Source organism: Astatotilapia calliptera, chromosome 16 (genome assembly GCF_964374335.1).
Source record: "Astatotilapia calliptera chromosome 16, fAstCal68.1, whole genome shotgun sequence".
NCBI lineage: Eukaryota > Metazoa > Chordata > Actinopteri > Cichliformes > Cichlidae > Astatotilapia > Astatotilapia calliptera.
The window spans coordinates 20,953,087-20,968,354 of record NC_137437.1 but is presented as its reverse complement, the minus strand read 5'-3'; the positions used below and the strand labels follow the sequence as shown (position 1 = coordinate 20,968,354).

The 15,268-nt window shown below is 39.4% G+C and overlaps 2 protein-coding genes across 2 annotated transcripts; one reads left to right on the top strand and one right to left on the bottom strand.

Moving 5' to 3' along the window:
* Positions 1 to 665: 665 nt before the first annotated feature.
* On the bottom strand, positions 666 to 4,143 carry cfap210 (cilia and flagella associated protein 210). Its single transcript, XM_080290425.1, has 9 exons — positions 3,962 to 4,143; positions 3,377 to 3,573; positions 3,066 to 3,239; positions 2,775 to 2,980; positions 2,514 to 2,670; positions 2,303 to 2,442; positions 2,001 to 2,193; positions 1,252 to 1,416; positions 666 to 1,166 (listed from the first exon to the last, which is right to left on the bottom strand). Exons 1-9 carry the CDS (start codon positions 4,008 to 4,010, stop codon positions 813 to 815), a joined length of 1,635 nt encoding a protein of 544 aa, XP_080146551.1. The 5' UTR covers positions 4,011 to 4,143; the 3' UTR covers positions 666 to 812.
* Positions 4,144 to 7,864: 3,721 nt separating this feature from the next.
* On the top strand, positions 7,865 to 14,240 carry phgdh (phosphoglycerate dehydrogenase). The gene is made up of 12 exons (XM_026145878.2): positions 7,865 to 8,196; positions 9,975 to 10,126; positions 10,214 to 10,279; positions 10,378 to 10,432; positions 10,621 to 10,719; positions 10,806 to 10,938; positions 11,030 to 11,178; positions 11,278 to 11,430; positions 12,305 to 12,443; positions 12,710 to 12,837; positions 12,932 to 13,154; positions 13,862 to 14,240. Exons 1-12 carry the CDS (start codon positions 8,059 to 8,061, stop codon positions 14,014 to 14,016), a joined length of 1,590 nt encoding a protein of 529 aa, XP_026001663.1. The 5' UTR covers positions 7,865 to 8,058; the 3' UTR covers positions 14,017 to 14,240.
* Positions 14,241 to 15,268: the final 1,028 nt, after the last annotated feature.

Sequence of the window (15,268 nt, the reverse complement as noted above, 5' to 3'; positions counted from 1 at the left end):
ACTTAGTGATAATCACAGACAGCTTCAAATACACAGTGCAGTTTACACTCATCATGATAATTTGGGACTTTTATTGATTTCTTTGAACTGTTCTTTTTACAGGTTGAAATGATCGTGCAGCACACATCTTTAATAACCTTAAAAAAAACAAGAACTGAGTACACAAGTTTGAATTTAATTTAGATTTGTCTAAACCACACAGGGTCAAAATTATACATGCACCCCAGCTAATCTTTCTTAAATGTCCCTTAGCAAGTTGCACCTCAAACAGACCTCAAGCTGCAGCTCTACAAGCTGAAGTTCGTTTAAAATGGTTGGTTTCCTGGCATAAATTTGTTTTTTTAAGCATAGTTCACAGATTTTCAATAGGATTCTGGTCCAGACTTTCAGAAAGCTATCCCAGAAGCTTAATGCCAGCCTGCTTTATTCCTTCCAACACTGGTTTTTATGTGTGTTTGGGATCATTGTCCTGCTGGAACACCCAGTTGTGTCCAAGTTTCAATGGTCTAGCTCTGAATTTGAGATAAAGTTGAAGAATTTGTCAATAATCGTCCTTCATTATTCTATCCACATTGTGCAATGTACCAGCACCACTGACAGCAAAACAGCCAGAGCACGATGGTACCACCGCCATGCTTGACAACTGGTACAGTGTTTTTAGGTTTTCATGAGTTTGTTCATGAAACCTGATAGCAAGCAGGTTAGGTTCACACAGCCTGACTCAGGAACAGTGTTTCCCTCATATCAGAGTTAACAAACTCACACTTACTGAACCTGCTTTCTGGAAGTGCACTCAAACTGGATGTAACCTATCACCATGTGAATCCAAGTCTTCTCTTGGCATCCTGAATATCTACAGCTTGGTGAAGCTTTTTGATGTTCTGGGTGGCCAATGACACGTATTTGGGCATCTGAGCTCCAGTGCGGTCCTGAACAAGGTAACTTGGCCTGACTCCACTAAAAACAGGACCGGACCCACCTCCGATCCCTTCCCTCGCAGCTTTACAAAGTGGAAACACGTTTCGCTGAGCCTCTGCTGCAGCATTGATGATTTGCTGTGAATACTGCTGGAAGCGGTTTTCCTCTTCAGCGATGAGTTCTGCATTCTTCACTTCAAACTCATGTTCCTGTTGTCTCAGCTGCTGAAGTCTGGCACCTTTTTCAGCCTGTATTTGCAAGGCAAAGGCAAACGAGTTTCAGTGAAGAAGGTGCAAAGTTTCTGATTAAAACTTACGTTTTGGCCGACATTACCATTTGCGCAGCATTGAAGTCTTGCACCTCTCTTTCTTCTTCTCTGATTTTCTTAACCTTTAGTTGCTGCTTCTCAGTAAATATTCTGTCAGCCTCTTTCTTGGCCTGCAGTGCTTCTTGGGCCTTCTTCCTCTCTATTTTGTCCTTCTCCTCCTTCTCTTGTCTCTGGTAAAACAGTTTGCATTACACACATGATTACATTTTGTCAGCAACAATATGGATTTCTCTACACAGAAAAGACACATTGGAGGATATATATACACTGTGATGGTATATTGAAATAAATAGAGCTTGTGTACCACTTTGGAATATTTAAACATCTGCAACTCAGGGATCTTCTAACCCTAACCCATGTAGTTTACGAGCACCCAAAGCTGTTGAGCTCATAAATAAAGCTCTTAAGAAGACATGGGAAAGTGATTTAAGTCTGAAACAGGATGAAAAAGAATGTAAAATAATGTGTACGAGCAGTAAAAGGTATTTAAGGTACGACTCTTTCAATTTAAGATCATGCATTGCCTTACTTTCTGTATACTGTTGAATACCATTATAAATGTGTCCATTAAAAATAAAGAATGCATTTACAACGAGACATTTATGTGATGAGATGTGTTGGGGCAGGAGAGAGGATTGTGGTTTTTTTCTTGTAAGTTTAAATAAAAACTGTTAATTAGGGGGGATGGCACGACATTAAGAAAAATTGGACTTAGAGGAAACACACTGGATGTTTCATGCTCGGTTTGAGATACCATTAGCTCTCTGTGTACACTGATGGACTTCAACATTGCAGCTTTCTTCTCATCCTCCTCCAGTTGCTGCTGCGCCTGTTTTGCCTCGCTCTCTGCGACAGCCTTTGCGATCTTCTGCTCCTCGCTGACAGCTTGCTCCTGCTGTGTGACCGTCAGTTTGTTTATGATCCTGTCTCTACGTGTCTGGGCCTCTCTAGAGAAGAAAATGCATACGAGTATCCATTATATTTAAGAAGATGTAGCACTGGAGATACTTTGATCCAGAGCTATTTATTGATATATACTGTTTTACTCTGTCTTACCTAAGCAGCTCTTTTTCTTTTTCTTTGCGTAACTTGATGATTTTTTGCTTAGTAGAGAGAAACAGTTTCCTTTGCTCCTCTTCAGCTTCCCGTTTCTGAGCATCCGTGGCTCTTACGAGGTCTCTGTTGGTGATATGCTCCTGTAAAATGCATTAAATAAACTTAATGTCCAGTGAACTAAATACTAGATAAGATTCAGATAAGAGCCTACCTGGCGAGCTTGCATGAGGCTTCTTTTCTGATTTGCTTGTCTTTCTGCCTCCACCCTTTGCTCCAGCTGATGCAGCGCTTGGAGACGCTGGATTTCGTCTCCATCCTTCTTGCTCTCCAGCTTCTGTCGCTCTCTCAGCAGCTCATTTTCTTTTATTCTGAGGAAAAGTAATCATATAATTGTCATTGTCCTGGGGTAGTGGTGTTTTGGGGATTTAAAATTCTTAACACATACAGCTGGAGCCTGATTGTTAGGTCTTACTGGTTTCTCAGGTCTTCTGCAGCAACCTGTCTCACAAGCTTCCTCTGCATTGCCTTCTCCTGCTCCTGTTTCGAGGCTTCATCCTCTCTAGTCTGTACCATATGCAGAAATGCTTTGTCCACATCTATATTGGCACTCTTTCTTCTTTGTTTAAGCTCAATCTGAGCATCCCTCTCCTTCAGCACCTCTGTCAGCAGGAGTGCACTCTGTGGAGGAAGTGTTAATCATTTGTTAGGTGAAATTGTGCAGTTTTATACACAAGTGGCATAATAATGCACAAGCGAGACTAACATGTAGTCCTTTGACTCTGTCGGTTTGACAGTAGAGCTGAGTCTTGGCTTTTTCAATAATCTCCTTCCGCCTCTGCTCCTGGTATTTTGCTTCTTCTAAATCAGCCAGTCTCATTTGCTCCTCCTCAATTTCCTTTCGAATCTTCTTTTCCTGCAGCCTTTTCAGCCTTTGTCCCTGTGACAAGACATAAGTGTACGTAAGATGCAGTGTGTTTTTGTCTTTGTGTTCCAGCTCTTTTCAACCTAGCAAGTGCACATGACTTTATTAGTATAAATCTAATCTTAGGAAATGTCTCTCAACATGGAACTTACATGGAGGGTATCAGGCCAAAGTTTCACCACCTCCTGTGACTGCAGGTGTAGGTTCTCTCGCTGTTTAGCTGCCTCTCTTATTCTCTTCTCTTCTTTATTAACCCCACACAGTTCATCTTGAATCCTCAGCCATTCAGTCTTACGTAAGACAGTAACATGTCGGAGGTCTGGTGGCTGCATAGCTCTAATGGCTTCATCTGCTGACACATTAATAAAGAAATTACCACTGGAACATGTGCTACAGCAACCACTGATCACACCAAGGTTCCTACTACGTCCCTAGAAGATATTATACTCATATAGAGAAAAAAACCACAACACCCCACTTGTAAAATAACTGACTTTCATAGTTGTACTTCTTGGTTGAAGTGAAGTGAAGCAGGATCTTGGAAAGACTTTCAAAATTTAAAATCAAAAGCACTTATAGGCTAATAGCCTCGACAAACAAATAGCTTAAATAAATGAGCATTACATTCGGCTCCATCTAGAGTTTTTGGTTCAATAATGGCTTAAAACGGCTCTGGTAGCAAAGGTTAACTATATAACTACACATAATAAACTTTGAAATATTTGTTTGGCTCTCACCATTCTTACTAGCTCCTCTACGACGGCCGTACAGAACCACCGCTGCCATTCCTATCGGATGGAGTGGCTACTATTATAGAAAATAATGTCAAACACAAAAAACAAAGTAAAGGTTCTCTTTTATTTTATTATAGTTGAAAGCTGGCGTTCATCAGACTGCCCGCTCTACGTAGCCTGAGTTTGTTGCGTCGTATCCAGGCAATGACGGAACCAATCAGAATCATCCTCTGAATACTGATAGGCAGAGCCCTCGGAGGGTCAGCGGGGCTCAGGAAGTGATTAGCCGGTGTTGTGCCAAAAAGTGATTGTCTGCCAAAAACTGATTTCCAATGTTTCTGTGTATTTTTTATGTGTAATATCTTTACGTATGTTCGTAAATAGACTTCGGTGAACAGGGTTTACAAAGGGGTTATATAGAGAATTAAAACAATATCTGTTTTTCAAGTATCTTTACAACTCTCTGCTATTGTACTTACATTATAACCAATCCGGTCCTTTATCCCCACTTAAAATATTTTTACAGAAATATTGTAATATTTGCTGCCATTTCTGCTGTCCTCTTGGCCAACTTACTCTTACAAAAGACATTTTTAATGTTAATGAGATTTTTTTTAACTGTTTAAATAAAGGTTATATAAAAGTCACTGCCAAAAACTGATTGCGGCTTCTACCTTGTTACACGAATGTTGTTTGTGGCTCAAGATGACTTTATGTCATCCATGAGGGATGCATTTGACATATGTTTCACATATTATAGCCCAACAAGTTACTTATAGCAGTTTAAATACGAGCAATCAGTTTTTGGCAAATACCGGAAATCAGTTTTTGGCAGACACCGGCATGTGAACACAGAGAGAAAGCTCTGTTTTTCTCAAATTAGTAGGCAATAAATCCATTGATCTACAACAGTATTTTATACCGCAGTCAAGTGTATATATACACACTCGTATACACTCTGAATTCATTATGTAAAAAACTAGGGAAAATGAATGGCGTGACACACGTTTTTTTGTGATCTTTCCATAGTTATACACAATTTCTGCATGGGGATGCATGTTCAGTTATCTCACTGACACCAAGAGGAGAAAAGTGGTTGTCTAAACTTAGAAAGAACAATCTTGTCTATGGTTTAAAACAACATCAAATATGTAAATTAATTTTTTCTAAGCACCACATTTGTACTTTGTACAAATTTGTTTTTTTCTTACAAACATAGACCAGAACGCTGTGAAGTACAATGTTTGGTTTATTAAAAACAACAAGCAGGTAAAGTTTTTCTCATTGCAGTCTTCAGGCTGAGTCCACCAGTGATTCACGTGCTGACAGTTAGGGCTCAGTTTTTACTACTTTTACTACTCTGATGTGTCAAAATATGCCCACTGACAAAGCCTGTAGTTATGAAAAAAGGTTAAAAGAGTAACTGAAAGTAATAGATGAATGGTTCATAAAGTTTTTATTTACAGTATACTAATTAAACATGATGGGAAATCTGATGACAAAGATGGAGTCTCTGATTTGGACAGTGATTCTGGTTTGTAATAGGACTCCTGGCAATTTCAGATTAAATAATTTTGTTGTCTTTACTCTTGTTTAAGATCTTGGTCAATGAAATCCATTGTAAAATCTGGTCCTTTAGGCATATGCAGCTGTGTGACCATGACAGATGTGCTAAATTTACTGAGCCAGCAGTGAAACATGGCCTGTCATGTGCTGCCTAATGAGTCAGGTGATGAACAGTGTCTGTTGAATTAAGACTCGCCTGACCTGACTTACTGTTAAATGGGGAGAGTTATGGACCAATTTGATCTTTAGGTGATTACATCTCTCAGATCCTTTACTTTGCTACTTATGTTTCAGCTGTTATAGTTTATACTCAGTTATTTGATAGAGTTTTGAAGGTTATTCTGAACTGTGTTTCATACAAGGCTATGCTGGTAAACTCTGAGAAACAAAATATGGATCTAGAAATAAGCATAATCAACACCTCATGATTAGAATTTGTTTTCAATTTGTAGCAGAGTTTCACTGAACGTCGGAGACAGGCTAAGAATAATATTTTTCTACTGTTTGTACTTAGTAAAGGTAAAGTACTTCATAGTACTTACAAACTAAAGATGTATCCCTTTCCAGCTATGAATGCGGTTTATGTGTTTACTTTTATTTGCAATCTTTCAGTTTCATTTTTTCTAATTTGTACAGCATACAATTCATATATTATCCCTGGTATAACTAAAAACTATGCATCGTTTAGAGTCTCGAGTTAGGGATTGGTGTATGGATAAGCTACACTGAGTAACCTTAATATCATCTGATAGTTGCTATACTGCTTGTATTACATTTAATAAGCCATTGCTGCTCTATTGAACTTACAATATTTTACCTTTTTATATATTATTTTTTATTTCAGTTTACACTCATTTCCCTTCAGTATATGTATCTGTTTAGATTAGTTTGATACTTATTGATATATTTTTGTCCTATTCTGTTTTATTCAGCAACATATCATTCTACTTATTGGCACTATTTCTTATATGTATTGTGTGTTTGTCTTAGTTTTTAACTGCTCTAACAAAAGCATTTTCCATCTTTGCCATAAAGGAAACATATCCTATCCCATCATATAAAATAAAAGCTAGCAATCAGTTAAAGAAAATCTCAAGTTGACAAATAAAAGTATGTACAAAATAAAACACCCTATCCAAATAAAATCCAAGTCAATAGAAATTTTTAAATGAGGATTTCATTTATCAAGGGAAAAAAGTTTACAAGCCTGGCCCTATATGAAAAGGAATAATGAATTAACTGTGATAAACCATTGATTTTGGAAAGTTAAGCTTCATTAGCTAATACGAAGCCTTATTGCTGCCAGACTTGTTGAATCCAGAAATCACTTAAATAGAACCTGCCTGACAACGTGAAGAAGGCTAAAAGCTCTCAAAATCTAAAGAAACAGCTGAGAAACAAAGTCATTGACATCTATCCGTCTGAAAATGGAAATGAAAATTACTCCAAATGACTGCGTTCTGCTGTTTCAGGTGCTTCCATGACATGACTCCAGAAGGACATAAAATAACTCAACTGCAGGCCTCACCTGCCTCAGTTAAAGTCGGCATTCATTATTTAATAATAAGAAAGAGACTGGGTAAAAAATATCATCCATGGGAGAACTCCAAAGAGAAACTCACAGCTGAGCAAAAAGAACACAAAGGCTCATCTCACATTCACCAAAAGAAACCTTATATAATATGAGTTTAATTTATATGAAGCTTTGAGTCCCGTTAAATCTGACATAAAACGAATACAGCATTTCAATTAAAAACAAAACAAAACATCACATCAGCATGGTGGTGGTAGTGTGATAGCCTGTGGCAGGACAGTGATATGAAGCACACCAGCTAGTCCACTGAATGTCCCCAAAAAATAAAAGGAAGGTTAGATGGAAGATTGAGATGCTTTGACATGACCTTAAACTGGCTATTCACACCAAACGTCTCCCACTGTGGCTCAGTTAAAGCATTTCTGCAAAGAAGAGTGGGCCAAAATTCCTCCATGTGAAATGTGAAAGACTCATTGCCAGTTATCACAAAAGCTTGATCGCAGTTCTTGCTGCAGAAGTGGCACAAGTAGTTATCGGGTTTAGGAATAGCTTTTTTCACTTAATAGTTTGAATTATGGTTTAAAAACTGCTTTTTGTATTTACATGTATGTGTGACAAATGTGCAAAATAATAAATAACGCTGATCCATTTTAACAGGAGGCTGTTGCTAACCTTGAACCAGCACTACGTGTAGTCTTACAAACCAAAAGCCAGTATTAGCCTCAGTTAGAGTACTTCTGCACTTTTATTTTGAATGCAGGCCATTTCCAGGATTTCCAGTATGCATTGTTCGGATTTGACTTTCTATGCTTTGAGAGCTGCAGGCGGATCCACGTAGAAAGGGGGCGTCTTAAATCAGAGACGACCATTCAAAACCGGCAGAAGGAAAAAAAAAAGAAAAAAGAAGCAACTCCCCGATCCATCCATCCATCTCTTCTCCCAGATCACTCAGCACCCACCGGTGGCCCACCAACGAGCGACCCGCAGAGAAAACACCAAGATGGCCCCGATCTCCATCAAAACCGTGCTGATTAGTGAAAGTGTCGACCCTCGCTGCAAGACGATTCTGGAGGAAAATGGCATCCGAGTCACGGAGAAGCAGAACATGACTAAGGATGAATTAATCGCGGAGATAAAGGTAGTAATGGCACTCTGCGTTATATTGCGTGATTTCTTCACATGCACCCGCTGTCGGGTTTATTTTTTTCTTCCTACCAAGCAGGTTTCTATAAAGTTTAGTCTAAAGCCGCTTTCGCTCTAATCGGTGCGCATGTGCCCCTGCACGCCTAAAAAAGTTTTTGCGGACTAGCAGCCGGCATTTTTTATTCCGTAACACAATTCAACCTGACACGTGTAATTAAATGATCCCGGCAGCCAGTTAAAAACTGATTTATTCGGTTAGTACCGCCCATTGTGAAGCTGATGCAACTCATTCGTGGTGTTGTGACTATTGCCGCACGGTCAGACCTCCTATCTGCTGCAAGTGCATCGGGCGGCCATTGATTCCACTTCTACCCCCAACCCAAACTATTCCATCAATCCCACATTTTCTCCACAGAGCCAATGTGTGTATGTCTAAGAATATGTGAACAAATTCAATTTGTCAGATTAGAAATAATGAGCTGTTCTCATGTAAGCTGAATGGACTGTACAGGGCTGGCTCTAAAACTTCTGGTGCCCTAAATGACATGAGGCCCCTGCAGGGGTGTCTTAACATTATTGTACACCCTGGGGCTGTGAGCCTTTTGGAGCCCCCATAGTCCAAAATGTATTTATTTTTAAAAATTTATTTTAGCCTATTCTCAATAAACATTTCAATGTTGAATGACCATTGGATGGCTGTTTCTCAGCATCTAGTCTTAAATTAAAAAAAAAAAACATAGCTCTGAGATGAAAATGGACTGGTTGTGTTGCTTAAATAATGCCTGTACATCCTTGTTGGGCTTTCTAGCAAGAAAAAGCTTCTGTTCAAGAATTTTTAAATGATTTATTATGCTTTTGTCCTCTAGAATAAAATAAATCAAGAATATACACCACAAGGGTAACACAAAGTGTTCATCTCTCACACTGAGCTAACTGATCTAATAACTGGCTGCAACACAGGCTAATAAATCACCATGCAACAAATGGGATAGAATTTACATGAAGATCAACATAAGCGGCTTAAAAGTGTCCTTTATAGTTAATAAGAATAACATTTGGTAATAGTAGTGTGTGTGTGTGTGTACACGAACCAGATGTTGTTTGGCACTCTGCTGACAACTATTTAACAACGTTATCAGTCAGATGTCATTTTGCAGCATGATCAGTTTTGAATGCTGCAGTTTCAACCATTAAAAAAAAAAAAAATCTTTACGATCTTTGTTTTTTTGTTTGTTTGGGTTTTTTTTTGCTTTTTAGTCTGTATTTAGACAAGAAAGTGGAAAGAAGAGAGGGAAATCTGAGAGCAGGAAAAAGACACACAGTGAATGGTCTTGAAGCAGATTCAAACCCAGAACTCGGCACCTGAAACAACACCTGTCTGTGTCATGTCATGTGCCATGACATGACACAGACAGAGATATAAAATCACATTTTATTGTGGAAAAAAGTTATTTGCATGGTTAACAGGTGTCCCCCTGGCAATGGGAAACTATAGAAGTCCATGTTACATTGTAACAGGGGAAAAACCCCCACTATAACCTGTCTTGTAACATTTCTGGTTGAACAGAGGTAAATCATTTGGCATAAAACAGGCCAAAGATCAGTGTTAGAAATGAGGAATTAATGAGAATTATTTAGTAAGTATATCATATCCTGGCATAGGATTTTTGACTGGTTCACAGTTTTTATGCTGCTCAAAATAACTGACACCCATTGACTCTGTGTGAACTATTGGGTGTATTTAAAACAGCTCTGCTTCTTTCTGAATCTCAGGACTATGATGGCCTCGTGGTTAGATCTGCAACCAAGGTAACAGCTGATGTTATCAGTGCTGCTAATAATCTCCAAATTATTGGAAGAGCTGGGACCGGTGTGGACAACGTAGATGTTCCTGCCGCTACCAAAAAGGGCATTATTGTCATGAAGTAAGCCTCCAGTTTAAATGCAGATTTTTTTCACTGTGCAGTTCCAGTATACCACTGACTTTACTTTATAACTGTGTTTTTCTGCAGCACGCCGAGTGGCAACACGATCAGTGCTGCTGAGCTGACATGTGCTCTGCTCATGAGCCTCTCAAGGCAAGACGAGTCATGTCATTTCTGAACAATTGCCGAGAAGCTCTGTGGTTGTAATTGAAGTGCAGTAATATTCCATTATTACGTTGATCTGTTTTCAGAAATGTGCCACAAGCAGCGATGTCAATGAAGCAAGGAAACTGGGATCGCAAGAAGGTAAAAGCATTTTCGCTTGCTCTCCAGTGTGCTGTTTGAACGGCTGTTTGCACTGGGAGCATCAAGCCATTACTGTTGCATGGTTGGCTCCATTGTCCACTCAGTTGTGAATAATCAGATGGGACACTTGGATCTGTGTACTTTGAGATTTTTGGAGGTGGGTCATTGTTTTGCTTCCGATTTTTCAGTTCATGGGCGCAGAGCTGTACGGCAAAGTGCTCGGAATAGTCGGACTTGGAAGAATAGGAAAGGAGGTCGCCTCGAGGATGCAGTCATTTGGCATGAGGGTCAGCATATGATATCTGCTCACAGTTACTGTGATATTTAAAATAAACAGGCATAAAAAGATGACAGGTTGTTTTCTCCTTAACAGACTATTGGCTATGATCCAATCACTCCTCCAGAGGTGTCAGCCAGCTGGGGAGTGGAACAGATGTCTCTGGAGCAGCTCTGGCCCCAGTGTGACTACATCACTGTCCACACTCCCCTGTTGCCCTCTACTGTCGGTGAGCTAAACACCAATCATATGTCGGTCGATTATAACGGTGGCGCAAAGTCCATCAGCAAGATGTGGAATTTCTCTTTGATGTTCCCAAGGTCTGCTTAACGATGAAAGCTTTGCCAAGTGCAAGAAAGGCGTGAAGGTTGTGAACTGTGCAAGAGGGGGCATCATCGATGAGGAGGCTCTGCTCAGAGCCTTGGAGTCTGGACAGTGTGGAGGAGCAGGCCTTGACGTCTTTGTGGAGGTTTTTCTTTTTGTCAAATTGATTGATTGACTTTATTTTTATTAAATAAAGAGATGTTGTTGCTTAAATTTCACATTGTCTTTATGTTTTTGGCTACAGGAGCCACCTAAGAACCACTCACTGGTGGAGCATCCCAATGTCATCAGCTGCCCTCACCTGGGAGCCAGTACGAAGGAGGCTCAGGCTCGCTGTGGGGAGGACATTGCCCTGCAGATCGTGGACATGGTGAAGGGAAAGAACCTGGTCGGAGCAGTAAGTCCTACATGCTCGTCTTAATACTGTGTTTAAAAAATAACTCCTCAGACCAGAGTTATAAATTTGCTAAAGGGCTACTGAAGTGATTGTTTGGCGGATTTGTGTAAAATGAATCGCTAAAGAAGCCTAAATATTCTCAAGCTTCAAAAGCATCACTATCAACAAATCAGACTTCATACCCACAGTTATCTGTACAGGAAGTAGTGGACTGTTTTACAGACTGCCGTGCAGCAGGTCAGAAGAAAACAGGAACCTAATGGATATCACAGCAGTGGTTATTAGCTTTCTTTGTCAAGCCAGGCTTTCTGCTTCGGGTTCTGTCCACACTTGCCATAAAGTGGGAATTTGATGCATCATTTCACTTTTCATCTGCACCAAATGGACAGCAGAATATGTCAAGTATTATCAGATAAGCAGATGATTATAAAGCTGTGAAGAATATAAAAAATAAAACTGCAGCGCTGTTTCTGGAAATAAGACAAGCGAGCAATGCTCGCAGAAAACCGTCAGTCTCAGGAATTTGTGAGTTAAATTTTTCTTTATTTCTTTTACTCCATGTGCCGTCAGTGCTGCAGTTTATTTTGAATATGACAGCTGCACATTGGACATCTGGAGCTTTAAAACTGATATATTTTATTGTTTGTTTAGTACAAAAAACATAAAGCAAACAGTGGTGATACATACAAAGAAACAGAGACTGAGCAGGAAACAGTATCAGTAGATAATCCAGTTTGATCACATTTGGAGGGTGTTGGTAAAAAAAAATTATAAAAAAAAAAGCCCTCAACTAAAATAAATAATTATAACCTTTTTTTAAAAAAAGAAAAAAGAATGATTTTGTAACAGATTTTAAACTGTTCTCCTTATGCAGGTAAATGCTCAGGTCTTGGCTAGCACGTTCTCCCAGGAGTCGCAGCAACTGATTAAACTCGGAGAAGCCGTTGGATCTGTTCTTCAGTCTTTCAGCGCGTCTAAGAAACCATTCAGTCACGTTCAAATTACTACACAAGGTAACATTTCTGGTTTAACCAGTTTCCTGTAACCAAGCGACCTCAAGGAGAGTTCATCTCATAGGAAGGAAAAATACTAGGAAGCAGTTTTTCCTCCCTCTGCTGGTGTCACAGTGAAACTGTCCAATCAGTCGTGTGGGTTTATAAGCTATTATAGGAATATCATTTCTGTGTAATTTCTTTTGTCTTTTTTTTTCTAAAACAGTTTTACTTTAAAATATTTTGCCTATAATTAAAAGCTTTTTGCACTCTGCTCAACAAACCAGGGGATTGCATGAAGTCCTCCACTGGTTACATGACTTCAGCTGTGCTGGTGGGTTTACTCAATCATGAATCAGGATGTTGCCCGAACCTCATCAACGCGCTGAGCTTAGCTAAGGAAACTGGAATCACGGTACACCGTCAATTTATTCAGGCAAATAAAACATGAGAAAAACAAGTGGAATATATGTCAAATAAATCTTTTTCCTTTATCTCAACTTCTTCAGGTTTACCAGGCCCACTGTGCATCTGCCGGGGCCACTGAAGGAGTGTGTAAGGTGGAGATTGCGGCCAATGGCTGCAGCTACAAAGCCAGCGGTTCAGTTCAAGGTGGAGCACCTGTCCTCCTGGAGCTGTGCAACAGTGTGTTCAGACAGCCCATCTCTCTCACTGGAAATCTGCTGTTCTTTAAGGCCCCTGCGAATCCTCAACTCCTGTCCTCACTGGCTGGTAAGAAAATGTAGACATCAAAACTATAATCTGTGAATATAAAAGATTTCACTGTACACAAATGGCCTCCACAGTCATCAAATCTCAGAGCAGGTTTGGGACATGGTTGAAGCACAGATGTGCTGCCAACAAATCTGTAGCAACTGTGCAATTCTATCATATCAATACTGGTTTGTTTCAGCACCTGTTTGAATCCATGCAACAAAGTATTAAGCGAGAGAAAAAGCAGGTCCAACCCAGTAGTGCAATAGAGTCGCCACCCTCTGGACAATAGATAGAATGCACAAACTCTCCCTCATTGTATATTCAAATGTATATTCAACATTCACAATCAGTAACTGAGAAAAGTTTCTTTTCAGTGTTTTACGAATTAATTTATGACTTCCATTAGTTCCATCAGTTTTGGAGGTTAAGGCAGTAACCTTAAACACAATATAAAGAGTCAAAATTGTTTCTCACTTCAGAACAATTAAATGGAAAGTTTAGGTTGGTGGTAGATAGTTTGCTTGTCTGTTAAAATGTGTGTCTGAAAACAAAGCATGCATTCTTGTTGTTTTTCCTCAACTGCTTCTTTACGCACATTTGTTTTTGAGTTTGAATTTAGATGAAAGCTGGCCCTGAGTTGTGAGAACTAAATTGTAACCTTCACCATGTTTCTTTTCTTTCCATTCACACCTATTTTCTCTCTTCAATTGTTCTTTGTTTAGGAGTGTTGGCCACAGAGGGAGTGGAGATTGAGTCTTTCAGTGCTCCTGCAGACCGCTCTGGGGATCTGTGGTATTGTGTGGGGGTGTCCTCTCTCTTGAGAGATCTCAGTGCCTTGAACTCCGTGGTGAAGGATGCAGCGCAGCTCAGCTTTTAAATGACAGCGCAAAGCACTTACAGAGGCACTGAATAGCATTCAGGATGTGAGATCTGTAACATTTTCAGGAGCGTCTAATATAAATGATCCGGTCTTTGTGTTTACAGCTAACAACTTGTGCAGAAGTTGCAGTTTAAAACCTGCATTTTATAACATTCCAGTGTTTAGATGTTTTTATTAACTTGTAGAAGTAGAAATTAAATAAAAATGTTTGTTGTACGCTGCTCAGTTTGTTTGATCCTCTTAAAGAAGACTTTCTAATATGAACGCCTTATATTTTAATATTTTAAAAATACTTCACTACACAGCTCGAGTTCAGTACGACAGCCCTTCAATAATTCCTCTATTAAAATGTTCAATGTGTGATTTGTGTCGGTTCTATGGGGGTTTTTTTGCCCCACTGTTATTAATTTTTGGTAAGATTACACAGTAAAGGGCTGCACAACACATCCCAGAGCTAGTGGCAGAAAGCTGCTTTGTAGGTTGTAGCAAGCAAGCAACAACACAACTTTTTTTCACATGTAAATCTGTTCCTGTGGCATCATGGAAATCTCACTCACTTTAGATCATCTCATCTCACTACTTTCCACTTCTAAATAAGAATACATTTCAGCTCATTGTCTCAAAACAGAGTAGCCAGAAATAGGCATTTACTTTCTGTAGACCTTCAGAAAATATGAGTCCTACCACATGCAGTGCATATGCTCAGTTCTCTGAATCCTTAAGCAAAGATATATTTTACTCCATCCTCCCAGAAAACCACAGTGGATGCCACAGTAGTATATTTTTCAACAATAAATAAATAAAGAGATTAAATAATGGAATCTGTGGAATCGTTGCATGAAAAACTTAATTCAATCTGTGTCCGCTGCCTAATCAGTCATGCAGTTAGTCCAGCCTACACAGCAATCTGTTTAATCCACAGCAAAGCGCTATGGCTTGTGGTAAATGTCAGATACAACAGTCCTTCTGCATCCATATATTGGATGATGGATTTGAAACAAGCATTTCACATTTGGATTGTTCACTCTTTAACGACCTGTTGTCACTAATTTTCAGTAAAGTTGTTGTGTAATTTTGCATACCTCAGGCTTTTCTTCCTCATTTCCCTTCCTTAAGAACGACTTCTTGACAGCCACCTTGAGACGATTTCTAATGTCACCAGCAGATGGATAAACTTTAGGACCTAAAGCATCTCTCAGGTCCTGTGTCAGGTCTTTGCTGTTTTTCCCCCCCTTCTTTCTTAAGAACG

Excerpts from the sequence above, each read along its gene's own strand:
- cfap210 (XM_080290425.1), bottom strand. The coding sequence starts at position 4,010 with ATGGCAGCGGTGGTTCTGTACGGCCGTCGTAGAGGAGCTAGTAAGAAT. Across the intron at positions 3,240-3,376 it reads TTTGGCCTGATACCCTCCAT|GGACAAAGGCTGAAAAGGCT; the intron begins GTAAGTTCCATG and ends GTCTTGTCACAG. Across the intron at positions 2,981-3,065 it reads ACAGAGTCAAAGGACTACAT|AGTGCACTCCTGCTGACAGA; the intron begins GTTAGTCTCGCT and ends CTTCCTCCACAG.
- phgdh (XM_026145878.2), top strand. The coding sequence starts at position 8,059 with ATGGCCCCGATCTCCATCAAAACCGTGCTGATTAGTGAAAGTGTCGAC. Across the intron at positions 10,127-10,213 it reads AAGGGCATTATTGTCATGAA|CACGCCGAGTGGCAACACGA; the intron begins GTAAGCCTCCAG and ends GTTTTTCTGCAG. Across the intron at positions 12,838-12,931 it reads CTAAGGAAACTGGAATCACG|GTTTACCAGGCCCACTGTGC; the intron begins GTACACCGTCAA and ends CAACTTCTTCAG.